Source organism: Heteronotia binoei, chromosome 9, assembly GCF_032191835.1.
Source record: "Heteronotia binoei isolate CCM8104 ecotype False Entrance Well chromosome 9, APGP_CSIRO_Hbin_v1, whole genome shotgun sequence".
In the NCBI taxonomy this organism is placed as follows: domain Eukaryota; kingdom Metazoa; phylum Chordata; class Lepidosauria; order Squamata; family Gekkonidae; genus Heteronotia; species Heteronotia binoei.
In genome coordinates, this window is record NC_083231.1 from 50,367,269 (window position 1) to 50,394,413 (window position 27,145).

The 27,145-nt window shown below is 40.9% G+C and overlaps 1 protein-coding gene across 1 annotated transcript in view; it reads left to right on the top strand.

Moving 5' to 3' along the window:
- Window positions 1-27,145, top strand: part of FSTL5 (follistatin like 5) — a 608,027-nt gene that overhangs the window by 11,536 nt on the left and 569,346 nt on the right. Inside the window, exon 2 of the mRNA XM_060246574.1 lies at window positions 9,078-9,217. Within this exon, the coding sequence (XP_060102557.1) occupies window positions 9,078-9,217 (140 nt within the window). The remainder of the gene's footprint in view (window positions 1-9,077; window positions 9,218-27,145) is intronic.

Consider the following 27,145-nt stretch of genomic DNA (forward strand, 5'->3'; position numbering starts at 1 on the left):
ACCACTTGATTAGTGACACTGGTTGATTTGAGATTTCTGCATTGTAAGTCTGAATGGGCCTTTATCCAACACACTTAATCGATTCCCTTAAATTGCTTCTTGGTGTGGAGCTGAAAAATGAGCCAGTATCCACAAAGGCAGGCAGAGGTGCGTCTTTGACCACAACAATACTGCCTCAAGGAGCTCCTCCAACCAATGCTTCTGTGCCACCAGAAGCTTCTGACAAGAGATTCTCTTCTGCCTTTGAAACCCAGTAAACCATCAAAGCACTCATCTCACTCATTAGCATCCAACCCACTTAGGGTGCCACTACCAGCTCAGCTCACAGATTAAGCTCCTGTTCCATGTCGTACTTGTGGACTAGAGTCTTCATCTTCCATGCACCATTACCCTGTGTGCTCCTTGTCACTTAAGCAATATCCAGCCCTATGGGTCCTTGAGGTTATTGCACACAAATTAAACAGACCTTTAAAAATACGTAAAGATTTATTACATGATTTAAAAAAAGATTTCACTGTGCAGTACCATCTCTATGACTTAACAACAGAGAAAATAATGAAGCTAACCATTGTATCTAACAAGGGTCAGTTCACTTTCCAAGTATGACAGAAGTCAAGCAATCAGAAGAAAAACAAAGAAAATGTGGTTTCTTTCCTTTGTTAGCTGCTCTGTTTTATAGAAAATGGAAAGAGGGGTAATAAATACTGTATTTCTTTACCTTGGTGGAAGAGTATGTGCTTCTAATTCAGAAAGCTGTGAAGTTAGAAATGAAGACTGACAGTCAGTTTGGTTTAGTGGTTAGAAAAATGCCAGACTAGTATATTGGAAACCTGAATCTCCAGTCTGCCATGAACTTCACTGAACAACCTTGGTCCATCATTAGGTGCTTTCATGCAGCTATTGTTCTCAAGTGGATGTTGCTGTTCTTACACAGTAAAAATCCAGTTCTCAACTATGTTATTTAGTGTGTGTGAATGCACTCATTGTCTTAAATGATCCCAAAGGGTAGTTGTGTGGATACAGTGTGGAAGGGCATGTATGCTGTCCTGAGCTTGTTAGAGGAACCAAAGAATGAAAATAATAGCTGCTGGTTCGTTGGTGCGGACTATAGTTAATAAGGAATAGTAAAATTTGCAATACTTATAGTTGTTTATGTGACTCATACCTGAAGGACCACCTACTCCCTTATGAACATACATGACCCCTGTGGACACCAAGAGAGCCCTGCTTCTCCCATGTTGGCCCCCAGCTGGGGTCTATAGTTTGCAGGGCTGGCCCTAGACTGTCTGGCACCCTAGGCAAGGCTAACAGAGCCTGTTTCAACAGGGAGGGTGGTATACAAATCTAATAAAATAAATGAATGAATGAATCCCCCCCCCCCAAAACTGATAATGTCACCAAATCACATGAGGGATGCCCCTAGAATTCGCCGCCCCTACAAGGCTGACACCCTAGGCAATTGCCTGGTTTGCCTAGTGGCAGGGCTGGCCCTGCTAGTTTCTGAGTGACTCATGTTACATTGACATTCCTCAGGGAGTGTAACTCATCAATGGAATTGCTATAGCAAAGATGAATGAATTCGCAACATTGCTGGTATAATAAACCCCTCTTCAATAATAAATTTCTTCAGACTTACAGATTTATTCATTTTCCAAATATGAAAGGGAAATAGAATCATTGAATCGTAGAGTTGGAAGGCACCTCTAGGGTCATCTAGTCCAACCCCTGCACAATGCAGGAAACTCGCAAACACCTCACAAATAATTAGCTTAGAAACATAACCTTTTAGATAAAAACATGTGTGGCCCAGTAGGTACATCATAATGCTTTCTCTAGTGGTGAAAGTTGTTCATGTGTCCCTGTTCATACCCCTTGATAGCCAGTTTGGGCTCATGGGTTGCATTTTGACTAGAGAGAACTGCATCTGCATTTTGACATAATAACGAAGCTGATTAGGTAACTATAAGCAAACTGGCAGTTGGTGAGGATGAAATGGGATAACTCCCTCCTGTATATGCCAGCCTCATATCCTTGTGAGAAGGTGGTAGCCTGCATGGTCAAAGACCTTGATTTAAATTGCATTGCGCCATGGAAGCTTGCTCAGTGACCTTGGGCCAGTCACTCAATCTCAGCCTAATTTACCTTGCAGAGTTGCCGTGAAGATAAAATGAAACAGAGTAGAATGATGTAAGTGACTTTGGGCAGCTGCTTTGGGCTCTGGTTGAAAGAAATGTGAGATATACAAAAATTATTGCAATTAACAAATAACCATTCTTGCTTCTTATAAGGTATATGTTAGCTTCCTCTTTGGGGATAATGCATACTGTAAATTAGAATACTTGTACTAGAAAACATTATTTTTGGAACTTAGAGAAAGGCAGATGTATTAGAAAACATGTTTGGATCTAAGAGAAAGCCAGTTATTCTCAAAAGACCAGAGATTCTATCCATAATGTGCAATATAGGAGACATTGATTGCATTCTCAGCTCTGTGGTTGCAGAACTCTGGATTCAGTTGAGTGTTACTAAAACATGCTGTTCTTTACTATTTTTTCTTGTTGAATGCCTTTGATATTTTTCATTCTTATGGGAGTGTGGCAAAGATAAATTATCTGAAATGAACAGATAGGAAAACGAGATGAACCTAGATAGATTTTTTTAAAAAAGGAAACCTTATGCAAATTGCATTCTTGGCTGTATATCTATTTCTGTGTCATCCTTAAGTAGCAAGAAACAAGGCAGTTATTGATTATTATAGCTCAGACTGTCTGAATTCACATTTCACGGCATCTGCCTTAATTGTGCAATATGTCAAATATGATTTAGAAACAGGGCAATTCACAAAAGATGGCATTCTGCCAGACATAGGGATATCCATGCTGACTGTCGTCAGAAATTCACTGCAGTAAACTTCAAGAGTTTGTGAAAAATATACTTGTCCAGGTGTCTTCAGCTTTCTGAAAGCTATATCTCAATGTCCTGCTTTTCTATGAGCATCTCAACTTGATTTTGTTTTTTAAATCAAAGTTATCTGAAATGCAAGGCTCACAAATAAAATCACGAGTGTCTCCGTGGAAGGTTTGTAGTCTTTCTCTTTGTGAGGTTGTAAAGCACTCTTTCTCTCTCTCTCTTATCTAACAATGCAAACTTATACAGTCCACTGTAAGTCTTTGACTAAAGTAACTCTGCAGAAAATTGCACTGTGAGCAGAGGAATAGATTCTGGTGTATGTCTCCTAACATTGTAATTGGGAAAGTCCATATTTGATTTGATGTATCTTATAGGAGAAGACAAAGTACTGCATTAAACATCAGGACGCTATTATTTTGCAGGAAAGGAAAGGAAAGGTCCCCTGTGCAAGCACCAGTCGTTTCCGACTCTGGGGTGATGTTGCTTTCACAACGTTTTCACAGCAGACTTTTTACGGGGTGGTTTGCCATTGCCTTCCCCTACACTCTCCCCCCCACCAGCAAGCTGGGTATTCATTTGACTGACCTCGAATGATAGAAGACTGAGTCAACCTCGAGTCAGCTACCTGAAAAACCAGCTTCCACCAGGGATCGAACTCAGATCGTGAGCAGAGCTTAGGACTGCAGTACTGCAGCTTTAACACTCTGCGCCACGGGGCTCTTAATTATTTTGCAGAGCTTTCCCCAATTTATATTATCTCAGCTCCAAATGGGTCAACACAAGAGTATAAGAAATCCCTGACATTTATCTGTAAGTGCTATTTTTCAAATGCCTCCTGAAAATCTTTCTAGGGCTAGCCAAAGCTGAAGCAAACAGAGCCTCATACATCTTGGAAATATGATGAAGAGAACAATAAGGAAACTTTGCTTCATAGTCCACAGAATCCTGTGGATAATATCTTATTATCTTATTATCCACTTGAATTTTTAAATTCAAAAATTTTGCTTGAATTTTCTCCTTGAAGTCTTCCAGCTCGTAGCATCGTGTTCCCCTGTCTCCTACGAATAGATGGAGCCATTCTGCTTTTTATTTCATGGGGAAACTGAAAACAACCTCCCTCCACACAACTCTAGGGAGGTGAGTTGGGTCTTCCTTAGACCCAATATCTCATTACCACCTTATTCATGGAACTGTGTTACCCAGAACTGCCTCTGTATCCCGATGAGGCAAAATGGATATCATCTCCCTATACCCACCACTGAATTGCTATGTATGTACCTACCAACATACATACATTCCCACTTCAACCCTGTTTTCCTTTAATTATCACCCTGTTCTTATTCCAGCTGGAATTCCAGCACATTTAGGAGATTCTTCATGAAAAAAAGAGAAACAAGTTATGGTATAGCGGAAATCTGGCAGCCTGCCATCTTCTTCACCCATATCTTGCAATGTCTAGAAGTATTTGGGCCATTGCAGCACACCACACTCTAAATTAAAAATAACCAGCTTCCTCCTACTTCTTAGTATTTTAAAAATGCAGAAGCTACAAAATGATTAAAGAGGTGACATTGCAGTTTCTGACTTTATGCAGTCTCTATGTGCTGTCCCCTTCTCTTGCCCAATCATTAAGGCAGCTCTGTTGCTTCTCAGTTCTAGAGATGGACTGTTCATCTGAATTCCTTCCTCTTTGCACTCTGTTTCAATATCACTTCTTGTCCTCAGGGCTGTATATGTGTTTATATATGTAGTCTTTTCATATGAACATCTATAGCTGACATCAGAATTTAATATAGCATGTTAAGATTTCATGTCTTGAAAAGTGATATACACAAATGTTGAATTCACTGGCAAAATACAGCACTCCTACAATAAACATTATATTTCCATTCTAATTGATTTTGAAACTGAAGTTGTAAGAGGGTTTTTTTTTTTTAAGTTGATAATACCACTTTTCTGTAACTTGAGCTGAGCCAGCAATATCCCCCCCTTTTCAGTTTTTGGCTAGAGTGGGAGGGGGGGTTATTGCAGATGGAATTTCTAACAAGCCTGGAGGAGAATGCCCTGCCCTTTTAATAAAGGTTTAATGTGTGGAAATTGGTAGCTGAAGCTTTCCATGGCATGAAGATAAATAACATCACCTGGTAAATAGCATTCCATTAAGTCTCTGAGAAAGGAACAGGGCTTTTTTCCTGACCAGGCAGCTGAGAACCCTAATTGCACTGTCCTACAACCAGGATATGAATCAAGCTGGATATATGATGGAGAAGGGAATAAAAGGAGTGATCTGAATATTCATTGGTTAAATTTGCAGAATAAACAGAACAAGAGTTTCTTCCTGTACAATCAATAAATGGAGAATATACAGAACCAAATGATGTGTAGCCCTGAATTATGCTGACCCATATTACTGCCTTGAAGGAGGGAAACAAATTCTGACAATTTGAAACACAAATGACTATTTGTTGAAATTGATATAGCTCCCTTTATGTTCAGGGTATGGGTAATTACCCCATTGTCTCTCTGAGAAAGGGGGCTAGGTAGTTGTAGTAGGCAAGAATTGGAATCCTCTGGTTGCCCTCTATAGTACCTTTCTACTAGAGTTCATGCTATTTTGCCCTTTTTGTCTTCCTCAGTTCATGCTATTTTGCCCTTTTTGTTTCTTTATATAAACACCCATATAAAACCCTTGGTATAATCAAACAGCCTGAAAATGAAAATCTTACCTAATGCTGTAGTGGTATACATAGTCTGGAAAAGAATTAATAATAGCACAAAATGATTTTCACCCTGCTTAAGGTAGGAAAATACAATAACTCTAACTGTTGTTCTAGATCAGAAGATATAAAGAAGGTTCTTCTCATAGCTACAATAGGCGTGTGCAGGGAAAAAAAATCACCATTTAAAGAGTTCAAGCCTATTGAATCCCCAAAATACCAGTATTTCCTAATATTCTCAAATACCAATATCAGTATGGTGTTGGTATTAAGGTAAATATTAAGGAAACCTGAATTTATTCATCTCTATTATACCCTATTTGTGGCTGAGGTATTTGTGGCTTGGGGGGTGGGGTGGGGTTGTTTTTTGAGGTAGAGGCACCAAATTTGTAGCATAGCTGCTGGTATCTCTCAGTCCCCCACCCCTTCCCAGTTTTTAAAAGATTGAACAAGGGAAACCAATTCTATGGCGTCCCAAGTTCATACACATTCCTAAATAGGATTTTTTTTTACATACTTGATTTCCAGTATTGTGTTTCAATAAGCTTCTAATTATGCAGAGTTTGCATAGCTTTATAAGCACATTATAAAGGTAAAGGTAATCCCCTGTGCAAGCACCAGTCGCTTTCGACTCTGGGGTGATGTTGTGACGTTTTCATGGGTGGTTTGCCATTGCCTTCCCCAGTCATCTACACATTCCCCCCAGCAAGCTGGGGACTCATTTTACCGACCTCAGAAGGATGGAAGGCTGAGTCAACCTGGAGCCAGCTACCTGATCCCAGCTTCCACTGGAATCGAACTCAGGTCATGAGCAGAGGGCTCCGACTGCAGTACTGCAGCTTTACCACTCTGTGCCATGGGACTCTTAAGCACATTATAGCACTTTTTTAATTAAAAGAAGTCACCATAAAACTTTTTCCAGAGAAATTACTATCAGGTTATATCAGACTGTATTTCCTAAGTTCTTTATATAAACACCCATATAAAGAAGGAGCTGTAGGTGAACTTTAAGTTCACTTCCCTTGCTTTTTCAATTATTTCTCAAGATGAAACACACTAGCTAAATATCATTAGCTGAAATGAAATTTTATTTTGGACATTCAGGAAAACAAGCGATCTAGTGGCCTGTAAAATTCATTTTACACCTTGATCTTAAAGTTATGCATCAAGTGATTTGCACCCAGAGAGCTACATTAGCATCTTGTGCAGCAAATCTGTTCTGCTATGCTTTTTTGTGAATTTCTTTTATATGCAAAGCTGTTACAGTAATGATATGATCCATCTTCAGAACAATCTAGTGAGGCAGGTCAGTAATATTCCCATTGTACAGATGTGGAACTTGGGCTTCCCTAAGGCTACCCAGAAAGTTTGTGGTCAAGAATTAGAACCCATGTCTCATCACATCTAAATCCAGCATTTCCCTCCATCATATCACACCACATGCTGTAGGCCGGGGTGGCCAACGGAAGCTCTCCAGATGTTTTTTGCCTACAACTCCTATCAGCCCCAGCCATTGGCCATGCTGGCTGGGGCTGATGGGAGTTGTAGGCAAAAAAACATCTGGAGAGCTACTGTTGGCCACCCCTGCTCTAGGCTATTGTATGTGAGAGTTAAATTGATTATGCATTTACCAAGATAATTAGTTTGTGATACATGTTGGTGGACAAGTGAAAGAATCAGAAGCAGCATTTAAGTTTATAGCCCAGTTTGATGGGATAATAGTGAATCAAGCCAGATTTTTCACTCAATATCACCCCATATGCCTCCTTACTGCAAGCCCATATATACCACATGGCTTTTGTCCATGCAGATCCCATGATGCCCTTCTGGAAGTCAAAGGAGACTACTTCCTCCCTCTTTTAACCAGTGGATAAACATCTTAATAGGAAATATACATTTGTCCTTGTTCTTCTGTCTTGGTACTCTGAATGCTCTGGTTTTGTGGTATGCCAACATATGAAAACAAAGTGTTTGCTACTTCATGCATGGATCAATATGTACCATGTATGTACAGAATCTGTTCTCTGGGTTTTAAAAATCTTCTTATGGTATAGCATATGCTTTAAAAGCCAGAATTAGTATGATGAAGCTTGAGCAAGAGTAACATTCCCCACTCCTCTTACTGATATGCTCTGATTTGTTTGAAAAAACTTCAGCTTTCTGTAATAGATGGGCTTATCTCCATTTTCCTGGGCATGTCAGTGAATACACAGATGTATGATTTCCCTGTAGTATTTATCTATTACTTTGTATGACCTACAAAGTAGGTCATTATGTATGACCTGCATAGCCAAATATCCTCTCTAGACTATAGGTTTGGTGTGATCTGGCTACACATCTAATTGCACTGGTTTAAGTTGTAGCAGGAAGTTTTGGTCAGACAGCACACCTTGAGGTGGCTTCACTGCACACTCAGTTGACCAGATAAATGCTGCACATTAGCCATGAAGTGCACTGCCCAGTTGTTTTTATGCACTTATGTACACATAGCCAACAACTTGGGAAGGAATAATGGCAGAGATGTTAACACTTCCCAACTGGCTTCAGTTTGCATTGGGGAAGTTCAGACATCTTGGAACACAAGGTGAAAGCATTGACATCCATAAATACCAGACTTTCCCCAGTGCCTAATAACTCCACTTCAAAGTTGGGTCAGAATGTGATAAGGATGACTGCAGAACAGGAGGCAGATGTCACTGTCTGATTGTGCACTTTAAACCCAGATGGGAACAACAATGACAAAGGATCTAACTGCTTGCCTGACTGCAGCCCGTGTCCCCTATTTGTGGGAATTATAGTTACCCGAACAATAGGGATGTTTTCTCTTGCAAGAAATTTGACTAATCGATGTTGTGGGATTCTCAGTCTCTGAGAATTTTATCCTGATTGAATAGAGGAGAGATAAAAAAAAACAACAGTTCCCTATTAAGGTCACTAGAAACAAATATACAAATGTAATAACGAAAACAAGAAAAAAGGAAGCAGAATTTATGAAGCAAATGAACTAGAGCCAAAATTAAGGAAATCCCTCCTATTCTACATCCCTGTTATGGCTGCACTGTTTTATGGCTTCGTGCTTCCTCATTCTGTGAGAAATAAGGGATCATATAGTGAACATGATATTATTACTTAAGGGCATTGGTCAGCACATCTTACAAAGGGGGAAATTCCCCGTTTCCCCAACATCCTTCTCTTGGAAGCGCATTTAGACTTTAGAAAAAAGTATGGGCATTTCTGATTCTTTCTCCTAACAGAAGGGGCCTTCTTCCAATGAAACATTCTTCACTTAGTGGAATGGAATCAATATTTTTAGTGATAGCTGAATTGGACTGAGTTAATTTGCCAATGCTTTTTCAAGTCTACAAATCAAATTCACATATTCTGCTATTTACAAATAAATGGGGATTTTTTAATGCTTACACTAATACATTTCATTGTTTTCTTGTTTAGACACATATCTTGGAAGGATGCTTACCTGGTGGTCAATTGTTTCTTTTGTGGGATGCATTATACTGGGAGTACAAGGATGGCCATCAAAGGAAGGATTCAACTTCAGACCTTACCAGCCTCTTATACGATTACGTCACAAGGTACTGGGTTTTGGGGGTTTTGCTGCTCCATTTGCTTTTTGACTCACTAAAATTTTAATATCACTTTGATCAAGTGATTATGATCTACATATATTTGGACACACACATTTTTACATTGTGTATATTTTTTAAAAAATGGTGACGGTTGGTTGCTGATGCAGCATATAAAATAGAAATCTCAGCAACAACAACTATAGAGTCTTGTAGGTTAAAAGATCAAGACTGCAGAGGTTTATGTCTTTGCTTGAAGGCATTCTGATATCCTACAGACAAAACTATTACCGTAGCTGAATTGCTATATTAGGACTGGAAAATAATGTCTTTAAAGAGTTGTAAAATGTCTACGTGATATAAGAATACATTACATTTCTGGATGAAAAATTTCTAGGTAGGCCAAACCTAAAGCTATTTGTAGCCTCACCTTTTAATGAAGGAGGTGAGGGCGTGACTGCTCGTTTTCTTTGTTACAGAGAGGACTCTAGCAATTATTAAATAGTCAGGCTTGTGGTTAGTGTGGGAATTCTCTAGGCTGAGCAAGGAAGTCATGAGATTGTCCATACTACATATTGCAGAGGTGACAAAGAACACCCAGGAATGTCCCCTGACTTATTTACATAATAATATGTAGGCTAGCTACAGTGCAGTCAGTATGCGAGATGGCATAACAAAGCCAAAGTACAAATTCTGTGACAGCTGTGCAGTACTCTCAACTGAGAAGTGTTGCTTTTGCTGTCTGACGGAACTCAGTTTCTTTATGGTTTCAGTCTTTGTGGCAAACTGGAACTTGTGAAATAGAATATTCCCCCCCCCTCAACCACCACCACACACACACATATAGCCACTTTGGGAAAGCTACCCAAGCGTCCCCCGCCCTTTGTGTTGTGGTTCTTTGCCTTTCCCCCCACAGTGCTATATACTTTGAATATAGAAATAACACTAAAAATTGGTTCTGTAAAGACTGAGACTCGAATGCTCAGTGACTCATACCAAATACAACCAGATCTTCCTTTTAGTTCCTCTACCCAGAGTGTCTTCTTTCTCTGCACATCTAGAATTGATCATTTGCCATTGGCTAGAGCAGGGGTGTCAAACTCATTTATTATGAGGGCCAGATCTGACATAAATGAGACCTTGTCAAGTCAGGTCATGTATGTAGCAAAGATATAAACTTTATAAAGACATACACAATTTTTTTTTTAAAAAAAACCCCTTAAAATACAACATGCTTTAAACATTAGCACTCATTGGTCTTAAAGGTTCTTTGTTTGTATCTCTCCTGAGTAATCCAGGGAACTGGGCAAAGGAAGCTCTAGCACTTTCCTTCGTCCCCCACGAGACTAGGAGGGGGAGGAACCTCAGCCAATAGATGGAAGAGAAGCTTGGCACAGTAGCTCTGCCATGAAATTGAGAATGCCTGACAAAGTAAGCTATCCCTCCCTGCCTCCTTGCCAAGGGAGGAGCCTCAGCCAATGGAGAAAACAGAGGCTTTGCTCTGTAGCTCCTGTGCAATTGAGCAAGCCTGGCAAAGCAAGCTGTGATGCAGAAGGAAGCAATAGAGAGGGAGAAGGAAGCAGATGACAGCCAGTTACTTGGGGACCTGATATGAGCCCTTCGGGGGCCTGATTCAGCCCCCGGCCGCATGTTTGACACCTCAGGGCTAGAGTGTTGCCTAGAGTGTTTCTACAGAAATTTAAAGGCACACACACCTTCCAAACAGCAAGCCGTTCCCAAGCTTCTTCTAGCCTTCCAAGGTGGAATGGCATATGGTGGCTGTTGGGGCTGGGGCTTCCCCCACTTGCTGGCTGGTGGAGGGGACAAGCCTGCAAAACTGGGACCTGGGGACTGGCAAGCCTAGGTGGCAGGCACTTAGCAGTCCTTCTCAATGCCTGCTTTCTCCAAGCCACACTATTGGAGAAAGCAGGCTTGGAGAGGGCAGACACTTCAAGAGACAGTCCCCTACATGCCTGCCTTCTCTCCAAGCCAGCCAGAATGCTCTCCAAGCCAGCCAAAACACTGTTCCTGTGAGCCCTTCTTTAAAACATTTATTAGGCATCTTTTCCCTTGTGTAACTTAAAGTGGTTTACAACAATGATAAAAAAGCAAATTAAAATATTAATAAACCAAGAATAATAAAAACACACAAAAGGTCACAATTTAGATTTAAAAACTCCAGTTAGGACTACAGATACATAAGAACTAAATCAGCCAAATGCAGTCTGAAGTAAAACTGTCTTCAACTACTTATTGAAAATTAACAGTGAGGGGACCATATGTAACTCCCTTGAGAGGTTTTTCTATAATTGTGGGGTGGCCACTGCCACCAGACAAGCTTCTTTGATTGGTGGGACAGTCATGAGTGCCTCTCCCTGCAGTGTTAATTCCCAGGCAGGAACATATGGAAGAAGGAAATATCCCCCTCTTTAGCTTTCTCTTCCCATTTCCCCTGGGTGCCTCAGTTCCACAAGTTTGTGAACAGGGCTTTTTTTTTTTTTGTAGAAGAAGTCCAGCAGGAGTTTGTTTGCATATTAGGCCACACACCCTGATGCCAAGGCAGCTGGAACTGCGTTCCTATGCATTCCTGCTCAAAAAAGCCCTGCTTATGAACATTGTTTTACTTTAGGATATATTGTCCCATAATGCCTGATATGTAATTCTGTGAACTAAAATTCTCAGAGTGCTGGGGGAGACCCAGGAAAGTGGAGTGAAAGATGGAGGAAAATTGAGAATAGGTTCATTTTATTCAGCCAGCTGTGGCTGCCACCAATGTCTGCACATTGGCTACAAGTAAATGGTGGTAGAGAGTGGGGCCTACAGAACTCCATGAGATGTCCTTGCAATCATTATGCAATGATTATGTCCTTGCAATCACTTCTACTCAGGATTCTGCTCGGTCACAGAGCAGACAAGTTAATTGACAAATTTAAACTCCAGTGTATAAAGATGTTAAAAAATCAATTAGAAGTATAAGTTGAGCCAATTTCAGTATGAAAGCAGTAATTCTGTGGTAAATTTACTGTGTTGACAAATTGGTATCCTTATCCTCCGGTTTAAATTAATGAGTTGTCCAATGTATCTATCATAGTCAAAATTTTCATCCCTCCCCCCAGTTTGGAAAGTGCAGCATTAATTTGATGGTTTTAATTAGGTGGTTTTAATGTATGATAACAGTATATATATAAGTGAATTGTAATATGTTGTGTAAACAGTTTGCTTTTATTATTGTAATGTTTGTATTTTATGTTATGCTCTGAGCCTGCTTCAGCAGGGAGGGCAGAATACAAATTAAATATTATTATTGTTGTTGTTATTGTTATTATTATAAATTATGGAAAATATCTACTGCTTTGCAATATAACAGAACAGCATGCTGTATGCAGTTGTCCTGAGGCAAGATAAAGCACCAAACAGGAACAGTATTTATTTAGGATGTGTGAAAGATGTTGCATTCTTATGAAGAAAGAGAACTAAGCTTTGGGTGGTGCTTATGGTTTAACCTTACCTTAAATATGTGCATTACTTTTTGAAAATATGTTTGGAAAAAATTCAATAGAAATCCTTTCTTTATGCCAGAAAAACAAACAACTCTCCACAGAAAGTCTGCTTCCCTTTGAACAAAGAATGATAGTCTCAAGAGATAAAATCCCAATTTTCAAGCTAGATGCTGGCCTATTATGTATGGATGTTTTACCTCGTTTTCACAGTTCATGTCTATCATGTTTTCTTTGTCATTCTGCATTGATTTTCCTCCCTTCAGCAATCAATTTGCTTCCTGGTTGCTGTTTCCTTGGGTTTTCTGAAAGTGCCTTTGTGCCAGTTTTAATCTTGTTTTGCTAAAGGTAATTCAAAAGAATACAGATTCCTTCAGATTCCCCACCACCACCCTTTTGCCACCTCTCACTACCCCCTTACATCAAGATTGTTCTGCCTACTCTGCATCTTCTGCCATCCTCCCCCCTTCATTGGTGTACAGATTCCATTTTCCCCTCATTTTAGATTTTTTTCCCCTTTTTATAAGCAGCATGAGTCTAGTGATATGAAACTATTGCTAGTCTTGGATCACTGTATAAAAAACAAAACAATGGGGGTGAGCTTAAAAGGAGCTGCATGAGGTTTAGCCCCTTGGCCAGCCAGCTGTGCCCACCACCCCCACTGCCGGTAAGGTGCACCTGGGCTGGGAGGCTTGGCAGCCCCCTCCCCTCCCATCTCCCCCTAGGCTGTGGTGGGCTGAAGCATGTTGTACTGGGGTGTGGGCCTGGCTTGATCCTCCAAAGCCCCACTGCCTGAGGGCTGCTGCCCGAGCTCTCTGCCACCACGCCTCTCCTGCTCTCTTGCAAAGCAGGAGAGGGCTGGCAAGGGACAGGCCAAGCTGCTCATTCAGGTTGGTGTGAGTGGGAATGGGGTGCCCCCTGCCCCCACCCCTGTGGCGAGGTGGCGCCCCAGGCAACTGCCTACGTCACAAACTCCCACATGCCGGGCCTGCCCTTTAATGCTTTAGTGAACAAAGTTTTGGGGGAACCATTTTGGCAGTCTCTGGAAGCCTAACTTTAAAATGCTGGCTGAGCCACATGGACCTTCTGTAAACCACTGAACTTAAGAATCACTTGGGATTGACCCATATGGAGGACAGTGTGCAATCCACACAGACTTTTACAAAACTGCCAAAATGTGTGCAGTGTCAAACCAGGATCAAATCAGAGAATCACAAAGAGAAAACAAATCAAATTTGCAAGGAAGGGCAGGGCATCAGCGTTACTATGCAACTGTGGTAGGGCATTAGTGAAAATGCACCCTTTTTTCCTCTTTAGTGGCACAAGACTTAAAAAAAAACTCCCCAGAGCTTCTGCTAGAGAGCTTCTTTCCAATACAAATTGCAGCCCTGTGCAGAGTATGGTGGAGTTGCAACCAACTTTGCACAGGTGTATGCATACTCATACATGCTGCCAGCTTTGCATGGTGCAGGCCTCCTGCCCAGTTTATCACAATATCACAGATCCTATTGTTCAGCTGTGTTGCTTCTTGCAAGGAGGTCCTGGTGTAGTGAGACCAAAATTCAAACAGTCCTGGGAAGACCGGACAATCATCTCCCAGACTGAAAGCACTGAGCCTCTTGGTAAATCCTTGCATATTGGTAGGACTCACTTTTTGAAATAAATCAATATAATATTCTGAGTGAAAATGGCACATATCATGGTGGGATGCTTGGTATGACTTAAATATAATCATCTTCTTGTAGAGTCTGTAGTGCAGCACCAGACTGTGGGTCAGGGCCAGGTGATGGGGCTTCATGGGATGTCCAAGCCCATAGTGAAAGTTGCCAACATCAGGGTAATAGAACTGGGCCATAGTCTTCACCATCTCCCTCCTTGCCCCCCTCCCACCTTGTGGAGGGAAGGATCATGTGCCGGGAACTAACAGACCTCCCCCCCGGCTGCACAGCCACCATGCATTGCCAGTGATCACAACTTGCAATGTAATACTGTAGATTCTGTACACTCAACATGTTTCCCCATAACATGAGATTGTGTAATTCTTTCCCATTTTTCACCGTGGCTGATGACACAACAGATAATCCCTTAGTGTTCGACAATATGGAAAAAAGGGGCTTCCCAGCTGCTTGTCAATATCAGAAAAAGTCCCATCAGTGTCAACAGTGGATTTCTGTCTTTGCCTGGGTTCCTTTGTGCTCCCTTTCATTCAGTGAATTAACACCAAAATGCATGTGTAAAACCTGAATCAAAAGGATTTAAATGGAAGGTGCTTGCTGGATGCTAATGCCAGGGCAATTGCAACAATAATAATAATCAGGGCTTTTTTAACAGGAACCCACAGGAACGTAGTTCCAGCCAGCTTGGCACCAAGGGGTGTGGCCTAATATGCAAATGAGCTTCTGCTGGACTTTTTCTACAAAAAAGCCCTAAGCAAAACAATGGTGATGTCAGTAGGTATGGTCTAATATGAAAATGAGTTCTTGCTGGGCTTTTTCTACAAAAAAGACAATAATAATAATAATAATAATAATAATAATAATAATAATAATAATAAAAAATAAATAAACTTTTGATACCACCCCCTACATGTCACAAGTGATGTTCTACCCTGATTTAGAAAAGTTTAAATTGTAACTGCAGAATAAATACACCGGAGAAAAAAGAGTAGTGCGTAAGATGGGCACAGAATACTTAGTCAAGATTAAAGGCTTTCTGCTCTGAAAATCTGCAGTAAGATGTGCATGTGTAATGGGCTGCTTTGCCTACACCCCTTCAAGAGGGAAAAGCCAGATTGTTTTTATAAGTTTATTTTCATTTACAGACAAGTGTTTCAGGGATTTTAAAAAGTGGCCTCATGAGGATTTCTCATGCCGCTGGGCCACTGGTTTAATAGCTGAATAAACTCAGCTGTCATAGAAAAATTAAGAAAAGACAGTTTTGAAAGAGGAATTAATTATTTTCTAGCTTAGCTTCAGTGCCTGACTTATACCTTACATGGATTTAAGTGAAACACTAAGGCTCAAGGCAGATTGTAACATTTCTGATTCTTTAACCAAAGTTAAAGTGGGAGAGCCAAAGTTAATAAAGTGGGAGGGCTCCCTTCCTCAATATTAGCCATTGTGTAGCATAATGTCCCAGAGCATCGTGGTAGTGAGAGGGTAGGACAATGATTTGGGTGACTCAGGTTCAAATCTCCATTCTTTCATAGCAAACTTCTTGGGTGACCCTGGACCAATCACTTTCTCTCAATCCAACTTGTCTCACAGAGTTGTGAGCCAAAATGAAAGAGGGGTGAATAGTGGTGCAAGCCATTTTGAGTCCCAGCTGGGGGAGATAGGTGAAGTATAAACATGATTAGTATTTTTAATCAGGGATTTACTTTACATCCTGTGACTAAAATATTTACTTGGGGTGACTTAATACTACCATGGTTATTTTGTTTAGGGGAGGAAGAACCTCATGTGGGCAAGGAGGAGAGAAAAGAAAGCCCTCAAGCCAAAACTTAGTGTAACCCAATTTTATAGATCTAGCTATCTGTTACATCACAACTTGTGTCTTACACTTTATTAAGATGTCTTTGCAGGTGCAGTGAACTCCAGAGTATGTCTCAAAGGATGATTGTGACTTTTTTAGTTTTCCCACTTTAAAAGTGAAAAAGTAGTGAACCATCAATAGTCTGCACAACTTTTTAAACTATCTGAATAGCTTCCTGTTTGGCTGTTGTTCTCCTAATCAAAGTTACCGCTGCTAAAAAGTCTATTTAATTTTTATACAGGTAACATCATAAACGATGATGGCAAATCAGTTAAAATGATTTCTGTAGAATATAGCAACCTTCTTTATCTTTTATACTGCAGTATTATTAAATTTTATTGACTAATTGTCTGTTTCCTTTGTACTAAAAATAGTACAAAAGTGTTCATTGAAAGTGAGCTTTGTGATAATATTGTGTACTATACTCTAGATGTGCTACTATGCAATTTTCCTTTTAAAAACTTTGGTACATTTTCTAGTACTTTATTCAAATTGGAAAAAAGGGGGATAAGGAACTATACAGACAGCATTTTGCTAGGAATTTTGCTGATCTTGACAGAAATCTACAAAAGAAAAAAAAAGAAAATAATGAAACTTGCACCAACGGGTGTGGGGGGAGATCACATTGCATCCAATATCTCACTATTCACATAAGGCATCAACATGAAAACATTCATCAAAGAATATAGATACAATGGTATCATTGAACCTCCACAGTAAGAGCATACCTAGAAGTTTCATGCATAATTATTATTCAAGCCCTTTGTCTGGCCAGTGGAGAGAAAATGGCAGAAGGCTCTTTGGCATCGCACCAACATGTGACATCACTTCCAGCATAAAGCCAGAAATGGCATAATCATGTTGGCATGATACTCTAGGAGTCACACAAAACTCAGAGTTTGGGGTGAATCCTAGAGTGTCACCTTAACAAAGTGGTGTCATTTCCCATTTCACAATGGAAGTGATGTTTCACATTGGCTTGAAGAGCTTGACACTGCCCCCCCCTCCCATTCTCTTGCTAAAGTACAGATATGGCTGGCAAACCTAAGCAGTAAATTGCTAAGGTGAGTTGTGAGGTGGCTTCCACTAGGCCTAGCCAAATCTCTGAAGTTGTGTGGAAGCAGCCATTGGGCTAGCTGTGTGTCATCAAGTCTTAGTCACTCGAGCTGTGTGTCATCAAATCTTAGCGACTGTATACATCTAGGCGCATTGCGCAAATTGCATTGGGTGCAATCTATGGGGCCCTTATAAAGCCTCCCTCTTGGGCAAGAGGAAGTGGAGCAGGGGTGGACTGAGATGTCAAAATAACCCTATCCTCTCCCCTCCCCATGCCTTTTCTGACAGAAACCAAAGTTTGAAGGCTGGCAGTATTATTGTGGTTATTTTGCAAACTTCACAATGACATCTGATATCTTAGAAGACATTCATTTCTTAAAGACACAGGCTTTCCTTCAATTCCAATGTCATTTGGTTTATTTTCTTTATTTCAGATTTTTTCTGCAAACCTGAGACATTTCTCAGGCTTACAGAAACATCTGGGTATCAAACTCATTTGTTATGAGAGCTGGATCTGATATAAATGAGACCTTGCCAGGCCAGGCCAGGCCATGTGTGTCATAAAATGTAATGCCAGGTAACAGAGATATAAACTTTATTAAGGACACAGACAAATATTTTTTTTTTTAAAAAAGCTTTAAATAAAACATGCTTAAAAGATTAGCACTCTTACAATATTTTGTTTATTTAACAGCTTCTGATAACTGACACCTCTTGCTCTGAATTATTGCATCAAAATCAATCTATGTATGTATGTATGTATTTATTTTATCGGATTTATATCCCACCCTCCCCACCGAAGCAGGCTCTAGAGACAATGTCTGTGATGTAGCAATCTTGTGTATTTTGTTCAGGTGTATATCTGTAAGTTGCACACCTTCTTTTGATTTATTGACATTCATTACATAAATCTCATGGTCAATGTTTTGAGCCTGAGACCCAGGGGGAAATATGAAATGGTGGGCATTGCAAGCATTTGTACATAAGTTGCTTCATATGCTGGTCAGCCAGTGAAGAAAACAGAGGCTTTGCTCTGTAGCTCCTGTGTGATTAAGTAAGCCTGGCATAGCAAGTGGTGGTGCAGAAGGAAATGAGAGAGAAGAAAGCAGATGACAGTGAGTTACTTGTGGGCTTGATAAGATCCCTTCGGGGAGCTGATTGGACCCCTGGGCTGCACATTTGACACCCCTGATCTATCTTGTTTGTGTTTCCAGTCTCTGGATGGGACTGAGAATTAGATCTATAAATAAGGGGGGAATACCATCCTTCCCCCCTCACTCAGTGGGCCAGCCACTTGCCAGCCTGCCTGCTTGACTGCTGCAACCACTGCCTCCACTTGCTTTTCCCACCTGCCTACCTAGCTCAAGCGGTGCAGTGTTAGTGGTGGGTTGAGGGTGCAGCAGCTCCTGTTTCTACTCCCCCTTCCACCTGCCTCACTACCACCTTGACAGCAGAGGGGTGGCTCCTGCTCTTTCCCCCACCCACCAGAATGCAAAGTAGTGGCAGGGTGGGTGTCATTGGTGGATAGGGTTGCCAAGTCCAGTTCAAGAAATAGCTGGGGGCTTTGGAGGTTGAGCTAGGGGACTTTGAGGGGTGGGGCCAGGAGACATTGGGGGTGGAGCCAGGAGCAAGATTGGGACAAGCATCATTGAACTCCAAAGGGAGTTCTGGCCATCACATTTCAAGGGACCACACACCTTTTAAATGCCTTCCCTGCATTGGAAATAATGAAGGATAGGGGCACCTTCTTTTGGGACTCATAGAATTGGACCCCCTGGTCCAGTCCTTTTGAATCTTGGAGGGTATTTTGATGACAGGCATCAGATGCTATGCTGAAATTTTGGTGCCTCTACCTCAAAACATACCCCCCCCCCGAGCCCCAGATACCCGTGGCTCAATTCTCCATTATTCCCTATGGGAATCGTTCTCCATTGGGAATAATAGAGTACCCAGTAGACATTTCCCCTCCCCCATTTTCTGATCCTAAAGCGGGGAGAGGGTCTCCAAACCGGGGAATCCCCTGCCCCGACCCGAGGATTCAACGAGCTGCATAAGTAAAGAGTTAAAAATTACTCGGGTTCCTGTTTTCTATATCTTGCCCAAAATTCATAAGACTGGCTTCCCTCCCCCTGGGAGACCAATTGTATCTGCTTCCACTTCTCTCCTGGAACCTCTCAGTCAGTACATGGATTTTTTTTCTGAAACCGTTTGTTACTCAATCTAAGTCTTACATTAAAGACACTTCCGATTTTATATCTAAGATTGAAGGGCTTCAGGTGCCAGCAGAATCTGTGTTAGTGTCCTTTGATGTTAAGGCTTTATATACTAATATACCACACAATGAAGTAAGATTGATTTTGGGAACTGTGTTGGAGTTGAGGATGGATCGTTCTCCTCCTACCCATTTCCTTATGGAACTAATTGACATTATTTTTGAGCACAACTTTTTTAGATTCAAGACCAGTTCTATGTACAAGTTAAAGGTGTTTCCATGGGCAGTCCCTTTTCTCCTAGTGTTGCCTGTTTATTTATGGATTATTTAGAAGATAAGTTTTATTGTAATCCTATGGTTAATCTTTTTTTTCTTCTGTTATTTGGTTCCGAAGGTACATTGACGATGTGATGGCTGTTATTTCCCATTCTGATATTGTTAATCCCTTATTACAACGGATGAACCAGGTTCATCTGTCTATTCAATTCAGTTATCAGGCTGATATTCATATGGTACCGTTTTTAGACACTTTTGACTTTAAATGCAGAGATAACACGTTGGCTGTTAAGCTTTATTGTAAACCCACTGATACAACTGTACCTTTGAAGTATGACTCTTGTCATCCCAGTCATTTAAAAAACAGTTTGCCCTTTTCTCAATTAATGAGCAAAACGGAATTCCACCATCGTAGAAGACTAAGAAACCGAAAAAAATAGAATTTGCAGACAGTTTAAATCATAGGGATATTCTGATTATACGCTGAATACAGCCTGTAAGCGGGTTAACAGTATTTCTTGTGAATCTATGCTGACCGGAAGAAATCATAGCATACAGGAGGGAGAGTCTATCAATTTAAGACTCACTTGTGCCTTCCAATTTTCTCCATTGGCTTATCCTATACACATTTTTTTTAAATTTGTTTTTTAGTTAAAGATCTGCCTGGTTGCAGTACTTTTCTAAAAATAGGATATCATAGAACCAGTAATTTATCTGACCATCTAGTGAAGTCTGACTTTAACAAAACCGCACCTCCCACATACGTGGGAGGGGCATCATAAATGCAGGACTTGTTCCGCTTGTCCTTTATTTTTAGACTTAAAGGAATTTCAACACCCTACAACAGGTTTTAAAATAAAATTAAAAGATACTACAACTTGTTCTACTAAAAGTTGTAAACGTTGTGTGCATATTATTTTATGTCTTTGTTTAAAAATGTATTGCAGCAGCACAAGACGTGCAGTCCACACTAGAATTTTGGAATATAAATCCTGGCCCCTCTTGTAGAGCATTTTCACTTATTAAACTATGATCCCAATGATTTAAAATTCTATGTCTTGGAAAGGTTTCCCATTTGGCTTCAGGGAAAAGTTGATATGAACAAATGGTTGTTGAAGCAGGAAATGCGGTGGATTTTTAAACTGGATTCCCTGATACCTAATGGTCTTAACAGTGACTGGAACTTATTGTGCTTTCTATGGTTATATTATAGTTCATGCTGTTTTGTGAAGGACTATTGCAGTTTACTATTTATTAAGTATACCACTGTAAACTCTGTGTTTGTGCCTTTAAGAAATTCGGAACACCTGTTGTTTATAAGTGCATCATGGTCAATTTTCTATTGCCTTCATTGTCTCTTGAATGTAGGAGTGTTAGTCTGCAATATGAATGATTTTAGTCATGATTGAAGGTATTCATAAGGATTATATATTGTATTGTTTAATATTGTAATGTTTATGTATTAGTGATTTTTAACTCTTTACTTATGCAGCTCGTTGAAGCCTCGTGTGAAAAAGGGCAATTAGCACATCCCTGTTGCATCCTACTGATGCTGCATTCCATCTATATATTGACTAACAGAGAAGAGTTGGAGCATTTCACTCTGTCTTCAGGACATTACACACTACTTCCTGACTTCAATTTATAGAAACAAACTGTCAGACATTAATATTGAACTTATTTTTTGGGAGTAGTTTCTCTTTTGCACTTTGTGTCACATTGTAATTTTTATGAACAATTGTATATAAATAATTGAATTTCTAAGGATTTGAAGTTGATTTAACATGAATTCCCATCGTGGATTTTTCCTCCTGTTCTATCTTTTCATGTTACTCTGTTTGGTTGCTACCTACCGGGGATTGGCAACCCTATGGTGAACAGTGGTGCCTGAGGTGGTACCCCAGTTACCTGGTATGCCTGCTCAACTGACTCCTCCTCCCCACTCTGCTGATTCTTCTGCTTGGGAAGGACTTAACTTGCCTTCTTTTGGGGGGTATTTTTATATGTGTGTGTATGAGTGTATGTGTGTGTGCACCTGAAAGTCATGGCAATCTCTGGTGACTGACCCATACCGGGAGCCTGAAGTATATTCAGAAAGTTGGCTGAATAAATCCTGCCCCTGCATCTGGTATTCCAAGGAGGTCTCCCATATAATTACTTGCCAGAGTCAGCTTCCAAGACCAGATGAGACTGGGCTTGCATAGACTATGTAGGTCAGGGCCCGCCTTCCATTTTTTAACCTTTTGTATTTATCTTCAATCCTGAATATTCTCATAGTTTTCCAGAAAACTTTCTCCTCTCTACATGGCCCCAATACACAGATTTATGCAGTTGCTGATGAGACTGTGCTGAAATTTGCATATATGAATTTCCATGCATAGATGAATTACACATATTCATGTTCCTGTGCAGCAAACTGTTCATAAGTTTTGTTGTTTGGATGCCTTACTATATATACAGTCATATGCTTAATAAACAGATCTTTTAAAGAGAAGCATTAAAACTAAGAGCAGAAAGCCCACCTATCTTTCTATGCTTGTTGTCTTCACAAGCTCAAATAAACTTACTGGTATCCAGAGATGACACTAGCTGAAACTTATCCAAGCAATTGTAACAAAAGGCTGATAGGCTCTGCCCTGCCTGTGGAGTCAAAGCTAGAATTTACAGTATATATGTGATTTTATCTGTGTAATGTATTGCAGTATATCACTGCGGGCTGTAGATATTGCTGACTCCAGACTGGTTCTGCTTTATTTTCTAGCCATTAACTGCTTTAAACAGCTGTATTTGATGAGGCAGTTCAGATGTAATTCTGCTCAAGGAAAATGCCACCTTTGCCACCCTCATCACTATGACATAGGCCAGGGGTGGCCAACGTTAGTTCTCCTGATGTTTTTTTTTGCCTACAACTCCCATCAGCCCCAGCCTGGAGTTGTAGGCAAAAAACATCTGGAGAGCTGCCGTTGGCCACCCCTGACATAGGCATTCAAACACTCTCCATATCATGAATCAGCAGTCTGATTCACAGGGACTTAATTTTGAGTAAACATTCAAAAGACTGGGTTGTGTATTTTACAGTATTTGAATTGTTACAATGAAACAACGCACTCAACAAACCTAAATTGCATTTGTATCTCAATGCAGACTTTCCTAAAGTTTCAGATATTAAGTATTGTGTACAAGCTATCCATTGAAGCTGTTTTAAAAGTCAGTTGCATCAGAAACATTCCTGGATAGTTTCTTCTCAGTAACTAATACATGCTACAGTTTATCATGATGAAATACCTTTGATCATAAAAAATAACCCTATTCTTTGCTGCTAAAGGGTTGAATACAGACTAAACTTTCTGATGGAACTTTCCTGCATCTTTCTTCCCACTGCAGCCTGTTGACCTCCATTAAATGTTTCTCCTGGATCATAGGAGACCATGAGGAATGACATGAGAGGGTCTACAGAGGAAAGGGAGAATCAGTGGAAATTACAAATTTAGTCTGGATCCAACTTAAAATGTTGGCATTCAGGCTAAATGTACTTTAGGGAGAAGAAGCATAGTAGTAGATGATGGAAGGAAAAATGGGGTGAATGTAGCATAACACTCTTACCCTTCATCTCCTAAACAAGTTTTTGTCATGCTTATATCTATTTCCGATATTAATGGCTTTTGTCATGATCCTGGACCTAGGCTCCAGAGAAGCCTGGCTAGGAGTTAATACTCAAAGGGCGTTTTCGCACTTACCTTAAGCCGGAGCGACATCCCTCTTCACCGCGCAGCGTCTGCATGGTTTTCGCACTAATTGCTCCGGAGCACCTGGAAGAGCCGCAAAGTCCCGTGGCTTTTGCGTCGCAAATGTAAACCGGTTTTTGGTGGTTTACATTTGCACCGCAAAAGCCGTGGGACTTTGCGGCTCTTCCAGGTGCTCCGGAGCAATTAGTGCGAAAACCGTGCAGACGCTGCGCGGTGAAGAGCGACGTCGCTCCGGCTTAAGGTAAGTGCGAAAATGCCCAAAGTCTACGTCTCCCAGGATCCCTTCTGCCCTTCTGATTGGGTGGCAAGGTTTTGGAAGGAAACCTGGGAAGGGTGGGACCTGGGAGGAAAGCATAAAAGGGCCAAGCAGAGACAGGGTGTGTTCTTTCCTGAAGAGGCTGCAGGCAGGGAGGTTCTCTCTCTGAAAAGCTGAGCTGGAGGCAGGCTGTAGTCTAGAAAGCTTGCAGCCAGGAAGAGATCCCTCACCAAGGGAGGTGGTGAGTTTTGGTAATTAGTAGCAGGGAATGTTTAAACTCATCAGGGCTTCTGTTTATTTCCACCAACCTTTACTGTTTTCATATTTACTATAGCACTAAATCTTTATCATCCACTTATTGTTTTTAGAACACTAAATAGAAACTTTTTTGTTGTTGTTATACTGCCTGGGTCCTCACGTTTCCTTGGTCACAGTTAAGGGGTATTTACTAATAAGGAAGACAGGGGTTGATTGGGTGCTCTGGGCCCTCCCATGCAGACCCTTAACAGAGTGGTGGCACCCAGTAGAAGGCCCTTCTAGGCCCCTGCTGTTTGACAGCTTCAATATTTATCTCTAAAAAATGAAACTCCTTTTCTTCCTGTCTAAAACTGCTGAACAGAAAAATAAACCAGGCATAATGACAGAAGATCCACAAACAAGTACCCCATGTCTTTATAACTATATATAAAAGGTGTGCTCCCTCCATTAGGGACATCTTTGTCTCAGTGCCATTTTCACAATCCCTCCTGAGGCAAATTACCCCATGGGGGGGGGGGAACCCACACAGGAGCCATTCAAGCACATTCATGTTTTCCTCAAAGTTCAAATAGCAGCCTTGGTGGGAAAGGAACTGAGAACAGAAAAACAGTTTGGAGTTCAAAGTTGGCTATTTCTAACTACTTGCCTTGACACTAGTAGAAATGGGGTTCCCCTGCAGCAGTTCCCACATATTACAATATTCAGTTTAAAAAATTGGCTATGCCTGTTTTGACCCAAAGATACTTCTGTATCCTATTTGTATTTCATTTATTCCTTTTGTAATGGGAGCAGCTGCTGTAAGACCCTTTCATTTCTCACAGAAATCAGACAAAGACTTGGATAACTTCTTTTATCTCCCACTGTCAGTTGGAGACCTCTTTGAGCAAGGGTAGCATTTTTCAATATATATTGGATCACAGACTTTATCTAAGGAGCCTCAGGTATTAATTGGTGTAGAAATGCAATTAAGCCTTCTGTTATCTGTGCCATCTGGGGACCTCCAGCAAATGTACGTTTTCATTGCGTGACTGGTTTCCCAAATAAGCAATCTACAAGTGAGTGATGTGCTTTCTTTGGTTGCTTTGAATACTCCTGTAGTAAGTTTAGCTATTTTTATTCCTTGCTCCATAAACTCTCCACTATCCAGAACTAGCAGCTGGGCTCTTAGATTCATGTGGGATTTCAGCGTAAAAAGTAAACCCTGCTGACTAGCTTGTTTAGTACAGCATCTAGGGCTTCTAGATATGGAATCAAATTCAACACCTTCTTTCACTAAAGAATAAGTATTGTTCCTGTTTGAGCTAGTAGTACACTTGAAGAATACTGTAGCATGTAGGAGCTGCAAAGGCAACTTTCAGGTATTCAGAAAGCCATCTAGAAATAGGATTCTTGTATTAGTGTTCCTTTTCTTTCTTTTTGTCTGAAAGCTTTTACTGAATCAGAAAACAGCAATTTATTAGGAGGAGGAGGCATCTCCCGCGTATAATTGGCTTTATATATAATTTCCCTGAAATTATTGCTATTTGTCTTGCCACAGTGCCTGGCCTGGATGTGGGCTGCATATTTGTAATGCTTATGAATTAGTCATATTTTAAGAACTGTGCCTAATGATCAGTAGAAAAGTTACTGGGTTAGATCCAAAGATAGTCTTTCATACCCTAAAAGAGGCTTCCATTTAAAGAAGGAGTCTTCCACATATGGAAGGACTTGTCCTTGGATCCAGTCCTGTGGTTTGACAAGTATGAACAGTATTGAGTCATAAAAATTGATTACTGTTTTGTGCTCTGCATGAGGCTATCCTCTAAAATGACTTGGAAACTACAGTTAGTCCATGCAGCAGCTCATTACTGACAGTAGCTTGTTGAAGTAGCTGTATGATAGTAGTGTTGAGCCAGGGTGGGGTTTTTTGGGGGAGGGGAGATTACCCTGTTTCTGGATCCAATTCAGACTGCTAGTTGTGATCTTGAAAGCCCTTTATGGCTTGGGTTCTGCATAATTTTAGGACTGACTCTCTCCATCTGAGTGTGAATGGGCCTTGGGAAAGAGACCCTGAGTTGTTGGTAGCTCAATGAAAAGTGTGAGCCCAGTGTGCTGCAGCAGTGAAAGAGGCAAACTCGGTGATAGAAATCATTAGGAAAGAGATTGAAAATAAAACCACCCATATTCTAATGTTATAAACAGACTTAAGGTGTGGCCTCATTTGGAATACTGTGTGCAGTTCTGGGCACTCAAAAAGAACATCACAGAGCTGGGAGGGGGGAACACAGAAGAGGGCAACCAAGATGATTAAGGGGTTGGAGCACCTGTCCTATGAGGAAAGACTGAAGAATCTGGCATTTTTCAGTCAAGAAATAGACAACAAGGTGGGACAGGATTAGGGTTGTCCAAGTCTCCAAGTGGGACTGGAGAGCTTCCACTTTTACAGCTGAACTCCAGCTGGGCAGAGATCAACTTCCCTGGAGAAAATGACTGTTTGGAGGGTGGACTCTGTGGCCTTGTACCATGTTGAGGCCCCTCCCCTCTCCATACCCCACCTTCTCTGAGATCCACCCCAAAGTCTCCAGGTATTTTCCAACATACACCTGGCAACCCTATGGACTAGATCAGGGCGTTGAACTAATTTGTTATGAGGGCTGAATCTGATATAAATGAGACTTTGTTGGGCCGGGCCATGTCAGGTTGGCCGGGCCATGTCAGATCAGACCATGTGTATACCTATTTAAGATTAGGTACCAGAGATGTAAACTTTATAAAGGACTCAAACACAAATATCTTTAAAAAAAAACAAACAAACTTAAAACATGCTTAAAACGTTAGCACTTAGTCTTAAAGGTGTTTTCTTTGTATTTCTCCCATGGGATCTAGGGAATTCAGCAAAGGAAGCTCTGGGTCATTTCTTCCTTCCTCAGGAGGGGGAGGAGCCTCAACCAATAGAAAGAAGAGAGACTTGGCTCAGTAGTGCTGTGTGATTGAGAGGGCCTGGAAAAACAAACTCTGCCTTCTTGTCTTCCTCCCCAAGGGAGGAGGCTCAGCCAATGGAGAAAATAGAGGATTTGCTCTGTAGCTCCTGTGTAGTTGAGCAGGCCTGGCGGACAAGCAGTC